The sequence below is a fragment of the Salmo trutta genome, chromosome 19, assembly GCF_901001165.1.
Source record: "Salmo trutta chromosome 19, fSalTru1.1, whole genome shotgun sequence".
NCBI classification, from domain to species: domain Eukaryota; kingdom Metazoa; phylum Chordata; class Actinopteri; order Salmoniformes; family Salmonidae; genus Salmo; species Salmo trutta.
Window position 1 is genome coordinate 15,044,385 of NC_042975.1, and position 20,375 is coordinate 15,064,759.

The 20,375-nt window shown below is 42.9% G+C and overlaps 1 protein-coding gene across 2 annotated transcripts in view; it reads right to left on the minus strand.

The window, feature by feature from the left end:
* Nucleotides 1-18,577, minus strand: part of LOC115154040 (vasodilator-stimulated phosphoprotein) — a 58,940-nt gene extending 40,363 nt beyond the window's left edge. For both annotated transcript variants that reach the window (XM_029699859.1, XM_029699858.1), the window contains exons 1-2: nucleotides 18,368-18,577; nucleotides 2,957-3,128 (exon numbers count right to left, since the gene is read on the minus strand). In XM_029699859.1, coding sequence (XP_029555719.1) covers nucleotides 2,957-3,128; nucleotides 18,368-18,372 — 177 coding nt within the window. In that variant the 5' untranslated portion in view covers nucleotides 18,373-18,577. The remainder of the gene's footprint in view (nucleotides 1-2,956; nucleotides 3,129-18,367) is intronic.
* Nucleotides 18,578-20,375: the final 1,798 nt, after the last annotated feature.

Below are 20,375 nucleotides of genomic sequence, written 5' to 3' on the forward strand. Positions count from 1 at the left end.
GCCTTCATGGTCAGATTGCTTTAAAGAAACCACTACTAAAGGACACCAATAAGAAGAAAAGACTTCCTTGGGTCAAGAAACACAAGTAATGGACATTAGACCGGTGGAAATCTGTCCAACCGCCTTGTCTTTGTGATGCAGAGTAGGTGAACGGATGATCTCCGCATGTGTGGTTCCCACCGTGAAGCATGGAGGAGGTGTTATGGTGTGGGGGTGCTTTGCTGGTGACACTGTCTGTGATTTAGAATTTAAGGCACACTTAACCAAAATGGCTACCACAGCATTCTGCAGCGATATGCCATCCCATCTGGTTTGCGCTTAGTGGGACTATCATTAGTTTTTCAACAGGACAATGACCCAAATCACACCTCCAGGCTGTGTAAGGGCTATTTGACCAAGAAGGAGAGCGATGGAGTGCTGCATTAGATCACCTGGCCTCCACAGTCACCTAACCTCAACCCAATTGAGATGGTTTGGGATGATCTCAATTGAAAAAAATGTATGTACAATGACGGCCTACACCGGCCAAACCCGGACGATGCTGGGCCAATTGTGTACCGCCCTATGGGACTCCCAATCACAGACGGTTGTGATACAGCCTGGAGTTTTTTATTTATTTAACCTTTATTTAACTAGGCAAGTCAGTTAAGAACAAATTATTATTTACAATGATGACTTACACCGGTCAAACCCGGACAACGCTGGGGCAATTGTGTGCCGCAGAGTGAAGGAAAAGCAGCCAACAAGTGCTCAGCATATGTTGGAATGCCTTCAAGATTGTTGGAAAAGCATTCTAGGTGAAGCTGGTTGAGAGAATGCCAAGAGTGTGCAAAGCTGTCATCAAGGCAAAGTGTGGCTATTTTGAAGAATCTAAAGTATTTGTTTAACACTTTTTTGGTTACTACATGATTCCATGTGTGTTATTTCATAGTTTTTGTCTTCACTATTATTCTACAATGTAGAAAATAGTAAAAAATAAAGAAAAACCCTTGAATGAGTAGGTGTCCAAACTTTGGACCGGTATTGTAAATGTGTATATATACACACAGTGCTTTCAGAAAGTATTCTGACCCCTTGACTTTTTCTACATTTTGTTGTGTTACAAAGTGGGATTAAAATTGATTTAATTGTCATTCTTTGTCAATGATCTACACAAAATACTCTAATGTTAAAGTGCAAGAAAAATTCAAACATTTGTAAAAGATTCATAAAAAAACATGAATATATCTTGATTAGATAAGTATTCAACACCCTGAGTCAATACATGTTATTATCAACTTTGGCAGCGATTACAGCTGTGAGTCTTTCTGGGTAAGTCTGTAAGAGATTTCCACACCTGGATTGTGAAACATTTGGCCATTATTATTTTCCAAATTATTCAAGCTCTGTCAGATTTGTTGTTGAAAATGGCTAGACAACCATTTTCAGGCATTGCCATAGATTTTCAAGCAGATTTAAGTCAAAACTGTAACCAGGTCCCTCAGGAACATTCACTGTCTTCTTGGTAAGCAACTACAGTGTAGACCTGGCCTTGTTTTAGGTTATTGTCCTGCTGAATGGTGAATTCATCTCCCAATCTCTGGTGGAAAGCAGACTGAACCAGGCTTGCCGACTAGAATTTTGCCTGTGCTTAGCTCCATTCTATTACTTTTTTAACCTGAAAAACTCCCCAGTCCTTAACGATTACAAGCATACCCATAACATGATGCAGCCAAGACTATGCTTGAAAATATGGAGAGTGGTACTCAAAGTGTTGTATTGAATTTGCCCCAAATATAACACTTCGCATTCAGGAAAAAAAGTGATTTGCTTTGCTTTGCCACATTATTTTGCAGTATTACTTTAGTGCCTAGTTGCAAACAGGATGCATGTTTTGGAATATTTTTATTCTGAACAGGCTTCCTTCTTTTCACTCTGTCATTTAGGTTAGTATTGTGGCGTAACTACAATGTTGTTGGTCCACCTTCAGTTTCCTCCTATCACAGCCATTAAACTCTGTAACTGTTTTAAAGTCACCATTGGCCTCATGGTGAAATCCCTGAGCTGTTTCCTTCCTCTCTGGCAAGTGAGTTAGGAAGGACGCCTGTATCTTTGTAGTGACTGTGTGTATTGATACAGCACCCAAAGTGCAATTAATAACTCCATAATGCTCAAAGGGATATTCAGTGCCCTTATTTGTTAGGCATTGGAAGACCTCCCTGATCTTTGTGGTTGAATTAATGCTCGACTGAGGGACCTTACAGATGATTGTGTGTGTGGTACAGAGATGAGGTAGTCATTTCCAAATTATATTAAAAACAAATTATTGCAGACAGAGTCCATGTAACTTATGTGATTTGTTAAGACATTTTTTACTCCTGAACTTATTTAGACTTGCCATAACAAAGGGGTTGAATACTTATTGATTCAAGACATCACAGATTTTAATATTTAATGAATTTGTAAAAAATTGAAAAACATAATTCCACTTTGACATTATGGGGTATTATGCGTAGGGCAGTGACAAAACAATCTCAATATAATCCATTATAAATTCAGTCTGTAACACAACAAAATGTGGAAAAAGTCAAGGGGTGTGAATACTTTCTAAAGGCACTGTGTATATACAGTATATCCTGTAAAATGCATTTGATCTTGATGAGCCACCATAGTGGTTCCTCCCAACCCCACAACAGCTGTTGTAGCCATTATACATACCCACTGGGCATACACTGGTTGAATCAACGTTGTTTCCACATAATTTCAATTAAATGATGTTGAACCAACGTGGAATAGACGTTGAATTGACATCTGTGCCCAGTAGTTTGATTAGTGAGAGGTCGGACAGAAATACTTGATGAAAGACGTGAAAGCTTAAAAAAAAAGGTAAAACAAACAGCTATTTTGCTCAATCGGATATCTGACAGTGCCTCCTAGGAATTTCTCTGTTCATGGTGTATGGGTGTCCACTACTTACCTGCTGGTCAGCCTGAATCTTGCGTCCCACCACTCGGAATGTGTTGGCCACGGGGTTGTGGTAGATCTGGACCCTGCTGAAGGCCTGGCCCCCTGTGCCTGCTGGCACCCAGCGCTTGTTAGCATCATCGTACAGCATGACCGTGGCCCGCGCCTGGCAGATACTGGACTCACTGAGAGAAAAAGGGGGGGGACAGAGAGAAAGATGGAGGAGAGAGGGACAGAGAGAGAAACAGGGAAAGGGTGGCAGAGAGAAAGATGAAGGGAGATAGAAACAGGGAGTGTGTGGAGGGGAAGAAATAGATGGAGGGGAGAGAGAGGGGGAAGGAGTTAATTCAGTCATCTAAAACGAGGAAATAATGAGATAGTACCCAGAAATGGGCTGAGTGCAGTCAATGCACTGTTGTGGACATTGCCATAAAGCAACATCGACAACAAAGCAGTAAGAGCAAGATGAGGAACTTCAGGACGCCTAAAGGAGATTACGAAGCAATGTTTTACAGTCAGGAGCAACTTTTTAGCACGCCCTTTTAGAACTGTTTTTCTGGAAGCTATGCTGCGACATTTTCCCCCACGTGGGCCAGGCCCCTATCAATTTGAGTGACCGCTAGAAAGATGCACACGCAACACAGCGAGAGAAGAGAACAATGACATGGTGCACATACATCGCATTCGGAAAGTATACAGAACCCTTGACTTTTTCCACATTTTGTTACGTTACAGCCTTATTCTAAAATGGATTAAATAGTTTCTCTCTTTATCAATCTACACACAATACCCCATAATGACAAAGCAAAAACAGGCAAATTTATAATTACATTTTTTTTTTTTAAATATTACACATGCATAAGTATTCAGACCCTTTACTCAGTACTTTGTTGAAGCACCTTTGGCAGTGAATACAGCCTCGAGTCTTCTTGGGTATGATGCTACTAGCTTGGCACACCTGTATTTGGGGAGTTACTCCCATTCTGCACAGCTATTTTCAGGTCTCTCCAGAGATGTTCAAATTGGGTTCAAGCCCGGGCTGGGACACTCAAGGAAATAGAGACTTGTCCCGAAACCACACCTGCGTGGTCTTGGCTATGTCCTTAGGGTCGTTGTCCTGTTGGAAGGTGAACCTTCACCCCAGTTTGAGGTCCTAAGCGCTCTGGAGCAGGTTTTCATCAAGACTCTCTGTATTTTGCTCCGTTCATCTTTCCCTCGATCCTGACTAGTCTCCCAGTCCCTGCCTTTGAAAAACATCCCAACAGCATGATGCTCCCACCACCATGGTTCACCGTAGGGATGGTGCCAGGTTTCCTCCAGACATGACGCTTGGTATTTAGGCCAAAGAGTTCAATCATGGTTTTGTCAGACCAGATAATGTAGTTTCTCATCGTCTGAGTCCTTTAGGTGCCTTTTGGCAAACTCCAAATGGGCTGTCAAGTGCCTTTTACTGAGGAGTGGCTTCTGTCTGGCCACTCTACCATAAAGGCCTGATTGGTGGAGTGCTGCAGAGATGGGAAAATCTTTCAGATGGGCAACCATCTCCAGAGGAACTCTGGAGCTCTGTCAGAGTGACCATCGGGTTCTTGGTCACCTCCCTGACCAAGGCCCTTCTCCCCCGATTGCTCTGTTTGGCCGGGCGGCCAGCTCTAGGAAGAGTCTTGGTGGTTCCAAACTTATTCCATTAAAGAATGATGGAGGCCACTGTGTTCTTGGGGACCTTCAATGCTGCAGACATTTTTTGGTACCCTTCCCCAAATCTGTGTCTCCACACAATCCTGTCTCGGAGCTCTACGGACAATTCCTTCGACCTCATGGCTTGGTTTTTGCACAGTCAACTGTGGGACCTTATATAGACAGGTGTGTGTGCCTTTCCAAATCATGTCCAATCAATTTAATTTACCACAGGTGGACTCCAATCAAGTTGTAGAAACATTTCAAGGATGATCAATGGAAACCAGATGCTCAAATTCGAGTCTCATAGCAAAGGGTCTGAACACTTACCTAAATAAAATGTTTTTTATTTTTAATACATTTGCTAAAAATTCAAAAAAACTGTTTTTGCTTTGCCATTATGGGGTAGATTGATGAGGAAAATAAATCATTTCATCAATTTTAGAATAAGGCTGTAAAATAACAAAATATGGAAAAAGTCAAGGGGTCTGAATACTTTCCGAATGCACTGTATCTGCACATACACTCGATGACCAAAAGTATGTGGACAACTGCTCGTCGGACATCACATTCCAAAATCATGGGCATTAATATAGAGTTGGCCCCCACTTTGCTGCTGTAATAGTCTCCACTCTTCTGGGAAGGCTTTCCACTAGATGTTGCAACATTGCTTTTATTCAGCCATAAGCAGGCACTGATGTTGGGCGATTAGGCCTGGCTCGCAGTCGGCGTTCCAATTAATCCCAAAGGTGTTTGATGGAGTTCAAATCAAACTTTATTTGCCACATGCGCCGAATACAACAAGTGTAGACTTTACTGTGAAATGCTTACTTACAAGCCCTTAACCAACAGTGCAGTTCAAGAAAATATTTACCAAGTAGGCTAAAATAAAAAGTAACACAATAAGAATAACGAGGCTACATAGAGGGGGCACCGGTACCGAGTCAGTGTGCGGGGGTACAGGCTAGTTGAGGTAATCTGTACATGTAGGTGAGGGCGAAGTGACTATGCATAGGTAACAAACAAACAGCAAGTAGCAGTGGTGATTTTTATGATGTGTTCAGCAGTCTTATGGCTTGGGGGTAGAAGCTGTTGAGGAGCCTTTTGGTCCTAGACTTGGCACTCTGGTACCACTTGCCGTGCGGTAGCAGAGAAAACGGTCTATAAACATGTCCGGGAGGACACTGGGTGACTGGAGTCTCTTACAATTTGATGGGCTTTCCTCTGACACCACCTATTATATAGGTCCTGTATGGCAGGAAGTTTGGCCCCAGTGATGTACTGGGCCGTTCGCGCTACCCTCTGTAGTGCCATACGGTCAGATGCCGAGCAGTTGCCATACCAGGCGGTGATGCAATCAGTCAGGATGCTCTCGATGGTGTAGCTGTATATCTTTTTGAGGCTCTGGGGACCCATGCCAAATCTTTTCAGTCTCCTGAGAGGGAAAAGGTTTTGTCGTGCCCTCTTCACGACGGTCTTGGAATGTTTGGACCATGATAGTTCGTTGGTGATGTGGACACCAAGGAACGTGAAACTCTCGACACGCTCCACTACAGCCCCGTCGATATTAATGGGGGCCTGTTCGGGCTGCCTTTTCCTATAGTCCACGACCAGCTCCTTTGTTTTACTCACATTAAAGGGGAGGTTGTTGTCCTGGCACCACACTGCCAGTTCTCTGAACCCCTGTAGTCAATGAACAGCATTCTCACATAGGTGTTCCTTTTGTCCAGGTGAGAAAGGGCAGTGTGGAGTGCAATTGAGATTGTGTCATTTGTGGATCTGTTGGGGCAGTATGCGTGGGTCTAGCATGTCCGTAGAGGATACTGTTGATGTGAGCCATGACCAGCCTTTCAAAGCACTTCATGGCTACTGACGTGAGTGCCACGGGGCGATAATCATTTAGGCAGGTAACCTTCGCTTCCTTGGGCACAGGGACTATGGTGGTCTGCTTGAAACATGTAGGTATTATAGACTCGGTCAGGGAGAGGTTGAAAATGTCAGTGAAGACACTTGACAGTTGGTCCGCGTATGCTTTGAGTACACGTCCTGGTAATCCGTCTGGCCCAGCGGCTTTGTGAATGTTGACCTGTTTAAAAGGTTTTGTTCACATCGGCTACCGAGAGCGATATCACACAGTCATCCAGAACAGATGATGCTCTCGTGCATGCTTCAGTGTTGCCTGCCTCGAAGCGAGCATAAAAAAAGGCATTTAGCTCGTCTGGTAGGCTCACATCACTGGGCAGCTCGTGTCTGGGTTTCCCTTTGTAGTCTGTAATAGTTTGAGCCCTGCCACATCGGACGAGCGTCAGAGCCGGTGTAGTAGGATTCAATCTTAATCCTGTATTGACGCTATGCTTGTTTGATGGTTCGTCTGAGGGCATAGCGGGATTTCTTATAAGCATCCGGATTAGTCTCCCGCTCCTTGAAAGCGGCAGCTCTAGCCTTTAGATCGATGCGGATGTTGCCTGTGGCTTGTGGTTGGGATATGAACGTACAGTTACGGTGGGGATGACGTCATCGATACACTTATTGGTGAAGCCGATGACTGAGGTGGTGTATTTCTCAATGCCATTGGATGAATCCCAGAACATATTCCAGTCTGTGCTAGCAAAACAGTCCTGTAGTGTAGCATCCGCGTCATCTGACCACTTCCGTATTGAGCGAGTCACTGGTACTTCCTGCTTTAGTTTTTGCTGTTAAGCAGGATTCAGGAGGATAGAATTATGGTCAGATTTGTCAAAAATGGAAGGCGGGGGAGAGCTTGTATGCATCTCTGTGTGTGGAGTAAAGGTGGTCTAGTTTTTTCCCCCCCCCTTGGTTGCACATGTGGATATGCTGGTAAAAAATGTGGTAAAACTGATTTAAATTTGCCTGCATTAAAGTCCCTGGCCACTAGGAGCGAGCATTTTATTCTTTGCTTATGGCTTTATAGAGTTGTTTGAGAGCGGTCTTAGTGCCAGCTTCGTTTTGAGGTGGTAAATAGACGGCTACGAATAATACAGATGAGAACTTTCTTGGTAGATAATGTGGTCTGGAGCTTATCATAAGGTACTCTACCTCAGGCGAGCAATACCTCGAGACTTCTTTAATATTAGACCGCGCACCAGCTGTTATTGACAAAAAGACACAGACCCCCACCCCTAGTCTTACCAGAGATAGCGTCTCTGTTCTGCTGGTGCATGGAAAATCCTGCTAGCTCTGTTGTCCATATCTTCGTTCAGCCACGTCTCGGTGAAACATAAGATGTTATAGTTTTAATGTCCCGTTGGTAGGATAATCTTAATAGTAGGTTATCAATTTTAATTTCCAATGATTGCACATTAGCAAGAAGAATGGAAGGCATTGGGAGTTCTCACTCGCCTCCGGATTCTCAGAAAGATCCCCGATCTGCGTCCCCTTTTCCGGCGTCTTTTCTTCAAGCAAAAGGTGTGCATCTGGGCCTGTTCCAGTGAAAGCAGGATATCCTTCTCGTCGGACTCGTTAAAAGGAAAAAGTTTCTTCCAGTTCGCAGTGCGTAATCGCTTTTCTAATATCCAGAAGTTCTTTTCAGCAATAAGTAGCAGCAACATTATGCACACAATAAGTAAAAAAATAGCACAATTGGTTGGGAGAATGTAAAACGTCAGCCATGTTCTTCAGTGCCATCCCTTCAGTTGAGGTCAGGGCTCTGTGCAGACCAGTCAAGTTCTTGCACACTGATCTCAACAAACCATTTCTGTATGGACATAGCTTTGTGCACAGGGGCATTGTCATGCTGAAACAGGAAAGCGCCTTCCTCAAAGTGTTGACACAAAGTTGGAAGCAAAGAATCACCTAAAATGTCATTGTATGCTGTAGCATTAAGATTTCCCTTCACTGGAACTAAGGGGTCTAGCCCGAACCATGAAAAACAGCCCCAGACTATTAGTCCTCCTCCACCAAACTTTACAGTTGGCACTATGCATTGGGGCAGGTAGCGTTCTCCTGTCATCCGCCAAACCCAAATTCGTCCGTCGGACTGCTAGATGGTGAAGCGTGATTCATCACCCTAGAGAATGCGTTTCCACTGCTCCAGAGTCCAATGGCGACGAGCTTTACATCACTCCAGCAGTTTGGAACTTCAGCACTCGGCAGTCCCGTTCTGTGAGGTTGTGTGGCCTACCACTTCATGGCTGAGCCGTTGTTGTGCCTAGACGTTTCCACTTCACAATAACAGCACTAACAGTTGACCTGGGCAGCTCTAGCAGGGCAGAAATTTGATTAACTGACTTGTTGGAAAGGTGCCATTCTATGATGGTGCCTCGTTGAAAGTCACTGAGCTCTTCAGTACGGCCCATTCTACTGCCAATGTTGGTCTATGAAGATTACATGGCTGTGCGCTCGATTTTATACACCTGTCAGCAACGGGTGTGGCTGAAATAACTGAATCCACTCATCTCTGCTGCCAATGACTGGAAAGAATTGCAAAAATCACTGAAGCTGGAGACTCATATCTCCCTCACTAACTTTAAGCATCAGCTGTCAGAGCAGCTTACCGATCACTGCACCTGTACACAGCCCATCTGTAAATAGCCCACTCAACTACCTCATCCCCATATTGTTATTTATTTTTGCTCTTTTGCACCCAAGTATTGCTACTTGCACATCATCAGTACATCTATCACTCCAGTGTTAATGCTAAATTGTAATTATTTTGCCACTATGGCCTTTTTATTACCTTACCTCCCTAATCTTACTACATTTGCACACACTGTATATAGATTTTTCTGTTGTGTTATTGACTGTACGTTTATTTATCCCATGTGTAACTCTGTGTTGTTTTTGTCACACTGCTTTGCTTTATCTTGGCCAGGTCGCAGTTGTAAATGAGAACTTGTTCTCAACTGGCCTACCTGGTTAAACAAAGATGAAATAAATAAAATAATTTGAACGGGTGTCCAGATACACTATATATACAGACAGACAGACGTATGTGAGAGAGTAGGCAATTTCCAGCGACCACTTTTGGCTCATGAGCACTACTTTGAGAACTACTATGCCCAGGACAATACCAGTATCGTGATATTTATACATTGGACCTTTAAAAACCTGCTGTATGTAAAATATGGTGTGCTATAGCTTGGGAAATAAATACATGACTCTGGATGACAACATAAAGGTTTTCCTAAAGAAGTCAAATCCTCTCAGTGTTTTGTTTCCTTGCCACAATACAAACTAATATCGCAATACTGGTATCGTCCCGGCCCTAAGAACTAGAGGCCTTGACCTCTAGTCCAAAAAAGTTGACCTGTTCCAAAATGTACCTGGGGCTTTCCCACCCGGACCCAATATGCAGAAATTAAATATAGGAGACCCGTTCCTCACGGACCCGAGGACAACTAGATCCATTCCCTATAGGCCTGGTCGGATGCACACCAGGTGGGATCTGCGTGAGGGAAGCAGCTGAATTTTTAGGCAACTTGATTAACCGGAGTTGATAAAGCTTGAGGTAGAGAGAGGTGAGGGGCCATGCTGTGCATGTAGGCTACTGTGAGTGTGAGGGAGTGACACGGTGAGCAGGGAGGACGGCAGGACAGTTGATACAGCAAACAACCAAGCTGACTCACGCTTTAGTAGACTAATAGCTGCCATACAGTAGCTAGGTTATTTATCATCCAATATGATTACATAGTACCGGTCTTGATTGCATCAAAATCGGGAGAAGCTAGTTATGCTAGCTAGCTAGACTAATTGAAGCAGCATGCGGTTTCTCATCCTACACAGCTACAAACAACAACTCCATTCAGAAGCAGCCTACCTGTTGGCTCTTGTTCATTTAACTTTTAATTAAATGTTCCATTGATTAGGCATCTCCTAACTTGATGCTCTATGACTGTAGCCTATTGCAGCTTTGATGACTTATGAATGGCCAACATTAACAAGTTACACGTGCCACTCTCGTGAAAAGCAAGATTAGCAGCATAAATTATACAACTTCTCTCTCTCCCTCACAACTGTATCAGTCACGTACATATCTGTACAGGTCCTTCAGGACCAGTCAGTTAAAATTACACATACCCGAGAACCGTGACAATCATATCAGATCCGACCCGTGACATTATTTACAACTCTTGATCCGGACCCGCTCGGGTCCAAGATCGGGTCTTTGTGTATAGTCCACGAATACCTCTACTAACAACTACTGGATAACAAGTATACACATGTACTGGATAATCTCTTTCAGAGTGTGCCTTTGTGGATTCTCTGTCTCAGACTCTGCTACCATGCAAGGTCACACGCGGCGTCGCCACAGTAACGCATGTGAGAAAGTCTCAGCTACTTCCTCCTCGGCAGTGTGAGACGTGAAACAATCCCTGACTTCCTGACCCGGGGAATCCGAACCCTGAACACTTCCTGCTCTCACAAACTGCTGCCTAATATGGTCTGGCTCAGTGCCCTTGGCTTGCCTAGCATCGACACAATGTAAACACACAGGCATACACACACTGGCATACACACTGCAAACACACAGACATACACACTGCAAACACACAGGCATACACACTGCAAACACACAGGCATACACACTGCAAACACACAGGCATACACACTGCAAACACACACACTGCAAACACACACAGGCACACACACAAAGGTGCAAACGTCAAATGCACACCAGGATATGCACCCCCCAAAAAAACACCCCAAAAGCATGCACACAGGTACACACACACAAGACATTATGTTCCGAGGTGGTGGGATTTAATCTTATTTCAATCTACCTCAATTAGGCAGAGACTTTCTGCCATCTATTATGCTACATTATCTGACAAGCATTTGATTGAGTACAGTGATAAAACAAAACAGTTATGACATCAACCTAAATTCTTTAATGAAAAACCATGACATGACTGCATAACTGTTTCGAAGACACCCTTTAACCTAAAAGGCTATCTGAAAAACAACACGGTGACAAAAGTATGCAACTGTAATATACAGTCAGATATGAAAGGGTTGAAGACTAAAAACAGTATTTGATGCTCAGGTCTACCTATAGAAGGCAGTGCAAATTCCTGTTCCTCACGTGTGTGTGTGCCTTTCAACTCACCCCATTTTCCCTGTCTTCACCCATATCTCCCTCCCTCCACCTCTCTCGGTTTCTAGGAGTTGTTCTGTATCTGGGGTTGAGTTTGTTTACAGAACCCATGGTGCCTGTGGACACTGTGTGTGTGTGTGTGTGTGTGTGTGTGTGTGTCCAGCCCTGCAGCAGTGACAACAAACACAGGTCACACACCACACACACACCAGTGCTGCATAGAAAAGTCAGAGAGAGACACACAAACAAAGACAGACAAACAAAGACACACAGGTAATTGAAACACCCACATACAATAGCAGAGCCACTAAAGTTATAGAACCTGTCTAAGAATAGCGGCAAGTGTGTTTAGGGCTTACTTTCAGTTCTCTCAATGTACCCTAAAATACAGAGACCCTAAATCAGAGAGCCTGACTCAACTACAGTGTTGACTTGATCTACGAGTACTGACAGATTTAGCGTTCTGCTCAGTACATATCCAAGGCCAAATGTGCCGTATGCTACTGAGAGGTCATAATATTATCATCACTTTCGTCTTCGTGTCTAAGCTTAGACAGGAAGTACACATTCACGTGCGTGCGCACACACAGTCAGACACTAGTTGACTGAGACAGACACACATTGCCAGATGGTGGTAGAGGTGTGAAAATAATTGATGGAGCGGTTACAGAATGAGACATTCGATGAGTGGAGTGTAGACACAAATTCAGTGTTGGTGCCACTGCAACTTCCTGCTCACTAGGGGAATCAATGCTATCAAACACACTGGGTGAGCATATTAGGGCGAAGTTGCCCTAGATGCTGATCTTGAGTCAGTTTTGCATTTTCCCCACTGATGGTTAAGGTTAGGTCCAGATCTGATCCTAGATCTGTACCTACTTGGGGACATTTCACTCCAGAGCCTTGTTCACTGGGGAATGCCTTCAAACACACTGGGTTAGCATCAGCTCATATATATATATATATATATATATATATTTACACTGAGTAAACCAAACATTAAGAACACCTTCCGAATATTGAGTTGTTGTTTCTGTTCAATGTCATACACGGGACAGTCATAGGCCTGCCTCTAGGCTAAGAAAATTCCATCTCCATGCACTTTAGTCATAAACCTCATCAATAGACCATAGAAATGAACAAAGCCATTGTAACCTAATAACCTTGATACTGACAACTACAATGGTTCCCATAGATTATAGTTTGTAATAAACCAAAGTTAATACAATGCACCAAAATTGCTTTCAAATAAATATATATTTATATTACAAGTGGGGATATATAGAAGGTGGGTTATATAAGGTGTCATAAAAGATTATGATTGATGTGTATGGTTGTCAGTTGTAGCACTGAGATAACAGAAACCAGCTGGCCCCCATCGTTCCTCTAAAAGGGTGAGTCAAAGATCTCATGATATAATACATTTGTAGAGGTTTCCAAGATTGTTTTTAATAGTCTTAAGAGGTTTCCTTTCATTAGCGCCTTCCTTTCGTCTGCATTTCAGAAAGCTGGATTAGAAATACCTGGTTTGTCTTTTTTATGCACTAAATGGAAGAAAGTGGACTGAAACAGAGATAGACTACCTGGATATATCCAATAACAAGTTCTCATTTGAGTTTTCTGTTGCAAAACATTTTAAATGTCTTCTGCTGCGTGCCGTACTAAACACAACCCTGGCAGGGCATCCATCATATTGCATTTACGCCTCTCCAATACTTTCAGATTGGTGCAGAATAAGGAGAGGAGACAAGGAGATGAAGCCACTTCTGAGTACTGAGGCTCACCCCAAAAAGAGGAACCAGGGTGAGCATTGAATGCGCCAACTCACACCCTGACTCACTCTAGCCAGGTCACTGGTCTGTTCGTGCTGTATAGCCAACTCCTATGGACAACTATGAATGTGGCCTGGGTGACAGTGTTTCGGCCACAGAGTGTCTGACTTCGCTCTGAAAACAAATAAATGCATACAGACACAGAATTCCCAACCTATAGAGCATTATACAAACACTCACAGCTCCACCTTCAACCTTACTTAACAATTCAAGAAAGACAGGCTTTCTGTATATACCTATAATGGATAGCGAGTAATACCCTAGTGTCTTTTCACCTTGCTAGCTACCAGTATAAAGGCTATCACTATAATAACGTAAAACCCGAAGGCACCGAGACACTCAGACACATAGGCAGAAATAGAGAACCAAGATGTATTTAAAAATAGAAAGACTGAATTCAAGCGCCTCACACCTTCAAGCCCTGGCTAGTGACTACAGAAATAACTGGAAACGTGGTATGAACTCTGACAGAAATGTCCCCCACCCTTTGTGTGCTTGTGTCCATAATAGTGTGTAGTGGCATGAGAGACTGTGTCTGTCTGTTGTACTGCAGAGGTGTGTGTGTGTGTGTGTGTGCGGGTGACAGAGAGAGCCACCAGTCCTGAGGAGAGGCATGAGTGACAGCTATGTTTAATGTGTGTGACTAACCACGGTCACCTCACTGACAGCCACATACTGAAAGACTCTGCCAGCTATAAGTGATGTAAATGTGCTGACATCTCTCACAATCAGCTTTGCGTTCCTCATCCTTTCCCATCTGTCTGTTCTCCAAACATCCCCTTCAGTCAAGTTTATGAAGCCTTTATTAAATGGCAAAGTGATCGTTTGAGTCATATGGGATAGTTGACTATATTGTAAGTAACGTAACTTTAACACATTAGCGTGAGTTCTACTCTCAGCCTCTGTTTCACCCTTTCTACTTCCTTCCTTTCAGGTTTCTTCCCCTCTCTTGAAAACAGCAGATGCGAACTTTGCATCAGTAGATAGATGGTTGACAATCTGACATTTGGGACTGTTTCCTGGACACTGTTTAAGCTTAGTCTTGGACTATTTAAAATTGAGCAAGCTTTTTCATCCAGGACTAGGCTTAATCTGTATCCAGGAAACTGTCCCTATCACAGGATACATGTGATAGGGACAGGATACCTTCTCAGACAAAGAGTTATCATCCATCCACTACTTTATCTATTGACATGTCCATCAGGTTGATTTTCATTTACTGGCAGCATTTCCTGGGGGTTATGACATTAGTCTGCACATGATGTCATGTAATCAAGGATGAGTGTTAATGGAACCTGATTCCCACTCTGGTGGGGAGCTTTGGGGCCTTCTCCGCTGATACCTCAGGGATTAGGCTTCTGCATTCATCCTCTATAGCTGGCTGAGAGAGGGTCTCTGCTCACACCATTACACCACAGCTGCTGGGATAGTAACGAACTCTAAAGGATGACCTGACCTCTGAGGTCCAACCTTATGGGAGACACTCACCTCACTCTGGCTTGGATAGGTGCACACTGCACAGTGACACGTCCATTTCCTTTCTGTATAACAATGCAAATGCATTTTGTCTCTCCCGTTGTGAAGAAATACTTTAAGTGTAAGAAAAGCAATTGCACATACCCTGCAGGAATCCTACACACTTGCATTATGTTATCATAGCCTACATCAGGGTTCCCCAACAGGCGGCCTGCGGGCGATTTTATTTGGCACCCCAAGTTTTCAGAGCTAAAAAATAAAATATATGTTTATATTTTTATAAAAGACTAAAGACACCAGCAAATCAGCTCCGAGTAGGGCCGTCACCAGAGTTTCATAACATTCGAGGATCAGTCCTGAAGACCAGGGGCTGAGGGGTTTGCAGGTCCAAGAAAAAAAATTGCCTTTTCTAAAATAATTTCCTGCAATTTGACATCATTTTACAATACAATAATATATTTTATACCACACAAATGACCAAAATTACAAGCTACTCTGACATTGACATACTAAGAACAATAAAATGAATGACCCATTTCTTAAGTGCAACCAATAGTATAGGCCAATGAAAAGAGTGGATACAATATGAGGAGGAAATTAGTCCACCAACTTTCCAGTGGCACTCACATATCCAAACTGTTTCACACAATTGTATTTTGAAACATTGCAAAATACCTTTTAGCGGCTGCCTGCTGTTCACTGACAGCCACATCTCAACAATCAGCATGTTTGATATTTGCTACGCGGGCTGCCCAATTGCGGGATTCGCGACTGTAGGGCTATGAGCTCATAATGTGACAAAACACAATCTACAGCAATTTTCCACAAGGCCAAATAATCAACACGTATTATTATTAACTCAATGGATTGTGGTCAGTGACCCCATATGGAGGTTATTTAGTCGGTAGCCCTACTGTTACAATAATATTTTTAATGATCTATGAGCAAGTAGCCTAGCCTACAAAGATGTCAAATGACTTGAATAGCGTATGGGAAAAGTGTAAAAATGTGTATTCGCATCAGTAGGCTAAGTGACTGAAATACATCAGAAAAGCATTGGAAAGTTCAGGAAAACATCAGGGAAACTCATTAGGTAGACTATAGGCGTAATGTGTGTGTAGAGAATATCTGCATTGCTTTTAATTGTTTGACTAATGATCACTCACCTCAACTTAGCTAAGATTTCCCAGCCTAATTCTAACCAAATATCCAAACGGAGATGAAGTGGAAACAAAAATCTGACATTGATTGATTTATCAAGAGGAGTTCCCATGCTTGTCCCAATGTAGTGCGATGATGCTGTCCCAATCAAAACGGTGCTGGGATGATCAGTTGACCTCACATGGCAATTACTTTACATGTATTATTATTTACATGTATTATAAGCAGTGGTGAAGTGCTGTTTGTTTAGGTAGCCTACCAGAGCACAATTATTTATTATTATTACGTCATCATTTCTGAATGAATGTTGGTCCAGACATGTAGCCTAGTGAATAAAATCCTTTTAGAATATACATACAATGCATCATCCAAATTGCACGATTGTCTATGTCCACACGTGGCACAATGAAAATGTTCTATTTTTTTATCCTAAAACACAAAATTAGGCCTACCTTATTATAAATGATCACTGTCAATCTTGAATGATAATTCTTCAAGTTGTATGTATGTATGTAATTCTCCATGCTGCATGTATGCCAACCATTTCATCCCAATCAATTTCATGGAAATACGCATTTCGATCCTGTTGAATGATGTAGGCTAATCAGCCTAACTACGGTTTAATCGAATGCTAGAGAAGATGGAGTTTAACACAGCAACCTGTATTTTGTTTCAATCAAAGCATATTCACCATTTCAGTACAAGAAATTACGTGGTGTTTTTAGAATAAGAGTAGCCGAACATTATCATGCTATTATAATCGGTGTGTTATGTAGAATACTAATTAATCATTAAGTGATCTTGCTAGACATGGCACCATTCTGACAAGTGGTGGATTATAAAGGTTGGATGAATTTGGGAGTTTCACGGAACCATAGCTCAATGAACTAAGCGGCACAATCAATTATTATTATTTTACACCATAGCAGCAGCCCAAAGATTCAGGGCTGACTCAGAGTTGAATCTAGTTGATGATTAACCCAATATTGGACTAAATGTGCCTAACGATACTTCCTAGTTCAAGGACATTACATGTTCTATTAAAGCAGCGAACTGGCTCTCTGGAAGCCAAAACAGCCAAAATACACCATCTAAACGTAAACCGATTCTCAAGTGTGGTACGGATATATAAACAAATCCATCTACTTTCATATAACATCAAAATCATTTCACAAATGCAAAATACACACTTACTGTACGCTGTTTTAACCGATTTTAACAGTTTCAGCCGACAGTATTTCTCAGTGACAACACGTTTGTGGAGTCTCTTCTATTTACACAGTTTACACACAGGAGTTCAGAGATGCAGGTAGCTAATTGCACAGGTAGTCGTCTGTTTTCCGTTAACAAGCGCTTTAACGTGAAAATATTGCAGTGTGGGACCCTGATCCTATAAAAAGGTGTGTATCAAGGTAACATTTTGTTTTCGAAAATGATTTACTGCTGATATGAAAGATACGGTCCTTATGCTTCCAAAACCATACCTCGGTAGCGGTGTGTGTTAATGTTCAGACCGAGCGTCGCGGCTCTTAAAACTCCCCTCTAAAGAAAATGCCTTCGTCCAATGACTCATATGTGTAATGTAATGGAACCGAGAGTCACGAATGATCAAGAGCTAGTATCCCTGGCCTACATCCTATTATCAAGGCCATAGTGTCTTCTCGGTGTCAACAACTTCAACAAGTTGAGTTAGCAAAGTGCCACAGCGAGTTGTTTTTCAATCAGAATTGTCTATAATAAGAAGCTTACGTTTGGCCCATAACTAGGCTGAAAGAGAGATAATCTAGGCTACTGGAGAAAATGTGACATTGCAAATATTTTCCCCTTGAGATAGGCTACAAACTACACTGTATGGGCGGGCTATAACCAGTCGTCTAAATGTGATAAATAGGCCTACATCTGCAGCAGCCTGAGTATGGTCATGTTTTATCAGATGGGTATAAAACACCGGTAGTCTACATTCACACTGTTTTGCTAATGCTATGCCCCACATGTGCATCGCCTAACCATAAATCATGTTCGTAGCCTCTTTTGTTGAGAATTTTGTCATTTTGAGAAGAAAAAATAAATGACACGCGAAATTCTACCATTGTTAGGCTATAATGTGTTCCTTTATAAAAAAATAATCATGACAATTAACATCAAGGTTGCAAACGCGAAATTGTAACATTATAGAATATCGAAACAAAACAGGCAAGTGCACAGATCAGATTTTCCACGCCCTTACCTCATTGTTTGGCGAGACTGCAAATCTTCTCTCCCAAGCTAGATGTTTGGTTTCCGATGAGAAGCCGGTGTTGAAAAATAGAAGACATAAGATATAACGATGGTAAAAATGTGATACACACATGTATCAATCTAGCCACCCTAATCGGGCTGTGCACGAATGGGCGAAATAGACAGCAGCACACACCACTACAATATCTAGGGGTGTATTCACTAGGAACCAAGCAGAACGAAACGGGGAGGGATTTACATGCATTTGTCCAATAGAAACTCTCGTGGTATTTCCGTTTGGAGTAAAATGTTTCCGTGGCAAAACGTTTTGGAATAATGATTGCACCACCGGGTGTATTCATTAGGCCTACGTCTCGCAACGGAAACCGTTTACCGTTTAACAACCAAACGGAAGCAAACAGAGCAAATTGACCTACACGGGGAGGGGCCTACCTGAATTTGTCCAACAGAAACTCTCGTTTTCGTTGCAAAATGTTTTTTAGTTTGGAGTAAACAATTTCTGTAGCAAAACGTTTTGCAACAGACGAAACTTTTGCAACAGAATCGGAGTACACCCCTTATTCAAAGGGAAATACGTTCAATGGATGACTGAATGGGGTAGTGGGGCAAGCTTGTCAAATCCTATCACCATCCCTCCTCAGGCCACACCGCTTCTATTCGACTACTATAGTTTACTCCTGAAACAGAGGCAGAGCTTGTTTTGGATCGTGCTAAATGGGCTACGATTTGAATGGGGAACTATTTTCTTTCACGTGGCGCCAGATTTCGCGTTGATCTGAACGCACATCCACGTAGCCCATTGCGGCTGTCCATTTGAGCCTATTCAAATCAAATCAAATTGTATTTGTCACATGCGCTGAATATAGCAGGTGGACTTTACCGTGACGAGTTTATTTATGAGCCTTCCTTTCCCAACAATGCAGAGTTATAAACTAAGAAAAATCTGGCAAAAAGTCTAACACAAAATAACAATAAGGAGATGATATACTGAGTCAATGTGTAAGGGTGCAAGATAGTTGAGGTATTCAAGGTAATATGTACATGTAGGTAGTGGTAAAAGTTACTAGGCAATCAGGATAGATAATAAAGAGAGTAGCAGCAGCGTATGTGAAAGAGTGTGTGTGGCGTAAATGTGCATGTGTGTTTTAGGTGTGTGAGCATATATAGTGTGTGTGTGTATTGGAGTGTCAGTGTAGTATGTGTGAGTGTGTGGGTAGAGTCCAGTGAGTGTGCATAGAGCCAGTGCAAGAAAGTCCATGCAAATAAAAATGGGGTCCTGCAAATAATCAGGGTAGACATTTGATTAACTGTTCAGCAGTCTTATGGCTTGGGGGTAGAAGCTGTTCAGGAGCCTTTTGGTCCCAGACTAGGTGCTCCGGTACCACTTACTGTGCGGTAGCAGAGAGAATAGTCTATGACTTCGGTGGCTGGAGTCTGACAATTTTTAGGGCCTTCCTCTGACACCGCCTGGTATAGAGGTCATGGATGGCAGGGAGCTCAGCCCCAGGGATGCACTGTGCCATATGCACTACCATCTGTAGCACCTTACGGTCAGATGCCAAGCAGTTGCCATACTAAGCGGCCTACCACCGTCTTGTTGTCGGCAAACTTAATGATGGTGTTGGAGTTGTGCTCTGCCACACAATCATGGGTGAACAGGGAGTACAGGAAGGGACTAAGCACGCACCACTGAGGGGCCCCCATGTTGAGGGTCAGCGTGGCGGATGTGTTGTTGCCTACCTTCACCACCTTAGGGTGGCTCGTCAGAGTCCAGGGACCAGTTGCAGAGGGAGGTGTTTAGTCCCAGGGTCCTGAGCTTGGAAGGCACTATGGTGTTAAATCCTGAGCTGTAGTAGTGAACAGCATTCTCACATACTGTAGGTGTTCCTTTTGTCCAGGTGGGAAAGGGCGGTGTGGTGTGCAATAGAGATTGCATCATCTGTGGATCTGTTGGGGCGTTATGCGAATTGGAGTGGGTCCAGGGTTTCTGGAATGAT